The sequence below is a fragment of the Phalaenopsis equestris genome, unplaced genomic scaffold (assembly GCF_001263595.1).
Source record: "Phalaenopsis equestris unplaced genomic scaffold, ASM126359v1 Scaffold216823, whole genome shotgun sequence".
Classification (NCBI taxonomy): Eukaryota; Viridiplantae; Streptophyta; class Magnoliopsida; order Asparagales; family Orchidaceae; genus Phalaenopsis; species Phalaenopsis equestris.
The window spans coordinates 1-4044 of record NW_018235413.1 but is presented as its reverse complement, the minus strand read 5'-3'; the positions used below and the strand labels follow the sequence as shown (position 1 = coordinate 4044).

The following is a 4044-nucleotide window of genomic DNA, read 5'->3' as shown; positions in this document are numbered from 1 at the left end:
ATAGGAGAGGATCCGACTGGCTTTAGTTTTTGTCTTGGTTCAGACCGCTATGTCCGATTAAATACGAAGGTATTTTGGTCTTCTGCTGGTGAGCCCCCTTATTGCTAATTTTTTTGCCTTCTAAACAGTTGGATCTTCTCAAGATTTGTGCTTGCGCATTCCCGATGTACATGAATGTTATAAAAAAATAAATTAATTTATTTTAAATTAAAACTTCTAGATGAACTATGATAACATTTGTAGGCGCAAAAAAACTCTGTTTTAAGCTGCATATGTTGTGATAATATCTATGGACTGCAGAAGTTGGAGTTGGGAGTTGCATGAATTGTGATAACTTTCGTAGGCTGTAGTAGTCGAAGTTGGGAGTTGCATAAGTAGATAACATTCGTAGGCTGCAAAGGCTAGAACTGTGAGCTGTATGAGTTGTGATAATATCTATAAGCAGCAGATGTAAGAGTTTAGATCTGCAAGAGCTGTGATAATGTCCACAGGCTACAACGACCAAATTTGGGAGTTGTATGAGTTGCGAAGACGTTCATAAGTCGTAAAGGCTATAGTAGGGAGTTACATGAGTTGTGATAATGTCTGTAGACCACGTAGTCTATAACAGTGAGCTGTGAGGAGAGAGCTTCAAAATTATAGAGAAAGTCACTGTCTATTGATAACGACGTTGTAAGCTGTTATTTTAGAGTGCATTGTTGCACCATTTTCAAGAGGCATCAATGCATCATATAGGAGACACATCTTTGCACTGTATACAAGGTGCATCGTTGCATTCATTTTGTGGACTCTTGATAAGAATATGGTAGTCCTCTATTCATAGTCATTGGATTCGTATTATGGAGACACTCGATTTGACTATAAAGGTTCTCATATTTGAAATCTGTTTGACTATTCAATTATTTACCCAAAGTTTCCAAAAATAATTTAACGAATTGATTCGGGTTTATTCTGACTTTGATCAGATCAATTCCAATGTCATTCAGTGCGCCTCATCGAGCCGGTTAGTATGACTGTAAGTTTCCTGAATTCAGAGTTCTGGATGATCTTTACCGTGAATCTAAACATTCATTTCTAAAAACTTATTTCAATATTCACGTCACATCTCAAAATTCATGTCGAATGATGAAAATTTATTGGTTGTATATCAATAATAATAATTACTTTAAACTTTAGTATATTTAAATTTAAACTTACTTTTAAAAGCATTACATATGTAAAGTGATGGTTAAGTGTTAAATTAAAATATTTAAGTTTTTCAATTAAAATTGCGACATGCTACATTTTTACTTTTAAAATGATATTAAAATAAAAATACAACATTATTGACAATTACTTTTCCAGCGTACTTCCCCTTCTTAACTCCTACCCCAGCAGCAGCCAAAGAAAGACTAGGTCCAATTGCAGCCAAATTGGACTCTTCAAAACCAGCCGGAATTAGCACCTTGCTTTTCTAATCGACCAGCATTGAAGAAAAATTTACATAAATATGACATAAATCTTATATATTTACATATGCAACACCTAAAATTTTATAATTACGTTTATGACAATTTGGTGTTAAATTTTATGCATAAAAAATACATATATTTAACATTTAGAAGTTAGTAAATATAAAAAATTTGAGCGACATATACTTAAACAAAAATGTCATCGCCATCAAAAAGAATTATTAAGCCACCGGCCTTCATTAACTCCTAATTAATTGTATCTCTTTCATATTGAATAAATAGTGAGACACCGCATGCAGTGATGTATGAGATGTCCGATCTTCACCATCGATCATCGTGATCATTAAAAAAAAAAAAAAGTTAAAAGTGAGACCCATCGAAATATATTTTCGCAGTGATCTATGATGAAGATCGGACACCGCATGCATCCGTATGAAATAATTTTTGGAGTAGATATTATCATAAACTGTTGAATAAGAAGAAGAGCTGCTTTGATCATGAGAAAGCAAGAATTATAAAAAGACTAACCTTGCTCGGAATTCGGCGGCCATGGAAGGCTGACCCGACCGGGAAGGAGTGGTTGTAGGAGGGATCGGCATGAACGTAGACTGAATAGAAGCCATGGTGCCCCTCAAAGAACTTCTCCCACAGCGGAACGAAGGGGAGGGGTCCCCTCGTCAAGAACAAAAATGCAATCTTGGGGACTCGTTTATAAGGAAAAGAACTTGTTTTCGGTGCCATGGAAGCTCTCCATAGCAGCTCCTCGTCTGTCATGTCATGTTTGATTTCATTTGGCTCGATGTATCCTTTGAGACCGGTTCGAGCTCTCGGCGGCGGAGGCGGAGGCGGAGGGGGAGGCGGAGGTGAGAGTGGTGGTGGTGACTGGTTATGAGGGGGAAGGGTGGGGGATTGGAGTTGGGAGGGTTGGAAGGGGAAGGGGAAAGGGAAGGAATTGAGGTAGGAGGTGGAGATGATGCCGAAGGTGAGGCCGAAGCCGAAGACGAGGAAGAAAGTGAGGATCTTGGGGAGAAAGGAGATAGAGTTGAGGAAGAGTTTGGGGGATTGGAGGAGTTGGTAATGGTTGTTTTGGTTGGTTGATTGTTCTTGTTGGTGAGGCTTCATTGGATTTGGCTTGGTGTTGATGGTGTGGGAGAGAAGAGAAGAGCAGAGGAGGAGGAGAAGGGGGATGAAGAGTCTGTGCGGCTGCTCTTTGTGGGGAATTTATACTTTGTTTTATTAGCAGATCTAACATATTCGCCCCTTGCAATGCACTCAATTACTTGGATTTCTTCTTTGTTTTATTGGCAAGACGAGTGGAAGTGGTCTCATTTTGTGGGACTTATGATCCAAATTTAATGCATTTACACTGTCGATAAAAAACTTGAAATTATATAAATATATGAACGACAAGAAATAACACGAGCATTATAAAAGAAAATTATTTAAAATAAAATAAAATTGTTATTGTTATTTCTTCCATAATTACCTTCAATCGTCTCTCCCCTTCAATGAAAGTAATTTTTTTACTATGATGTTTTTATGATTCATTTTTATGTTATTTTTTGACCAAGATGTGATCGTATTTTCATATTCATGAGAGTCGGTAGATCATTAGTTTTAACAATTATCTGATACATGTACATTAGGAATGCACTAGCATGAATCGGTAGGAGATCCAATAGACTAGGAGAGAGGAAAGTGCAACTAAAGAGGGCCGATTGGCACGAGACCAAATGACTCGCTTAATTGATCGGATGCAACCCTGTCGAATTGAGACTGAAGATCGGTCGGTTGACATCAATCACAATCTTTCTCATATTCATTCACATCCTTAAAAAGAGTAGGTTAATAAATTTCAGATTGTAATACCATAGATGTAGTTCTAAGTCCTCTAAAATGCTCTCCAAATTCTGAATCATGACAATACCTAATAATACCGTTGACTACTTCAGATGTCACACATTTCCTAAGAATCTAGTCCTTATACTACAAAACCCAATAGTAGAATTTGGCCTCAGAAATGACCTTCTTTCTCTAGTAGTAGGTCAGACCATAGGAAACGATCCTTCGATTGTGCTGGTGCGCTGGTAGTTAACACGAGAGTGTTTGTATGACAGGGGCACTTCGTGAAGGCGGTGTGGGTACGCTGGCTCACTCATTCAAATTATTCGCTCCAATTTGTCCCTTTTCATTCCTAAGCAGCCCCAAACTCATAACATGCCCTAAACAAACAGAAATGCCTTCCTTACACATAATAACATAATGAAATATGCAAAATAAGTGTAAAATAGCGAGATATTCATCACATATTTCATTCGCATCGGTAACCAACCCATTAATCTTTATATTGAACAACATTCTCTTAATTCAGCTTCAAACCAAAGAAAATAAAATCAAGTTGCCCATTAACTTTACAACGAATCAAACAACCTCAAAATATTTCAAATATATTATATTATTCCCATTTTTTTTTTTTTTTGCCAAGAAAGCAATAACAAAATATCAACTATGGCATTCTTAAAGTATCCCAATAGTTGCAACCTTTATACTTAGTTGCCACATATAAATCTTTATTCAATAAATTCATCCAAAA

General features: G+C 36.8%; 1 protein-coding gene across 1 annotated transcript in view; it reads right to left on the bottom strand.

Moving 5' to 3' along the window:
- Positions 1-2704, bottom strand: part of LOC110037209 — a 4587-nt gene extending 1883 nt beyond the window's left edge. Inside the window, exon 1 of the mRNA XM_020741800.1 lies at positions 1980-2704. Coding sequence (XP_020597459.1) covers positions 1980-2573 — 594 coding nt within the window. The 5' untranslated portion in view covers positions 2574-2704. The remainder of the gene's footprint in view (positions 1-1979) is intronic.
- Between the last annotated feature and the right edge of the window lie 1340 nt (positions 2705-4044).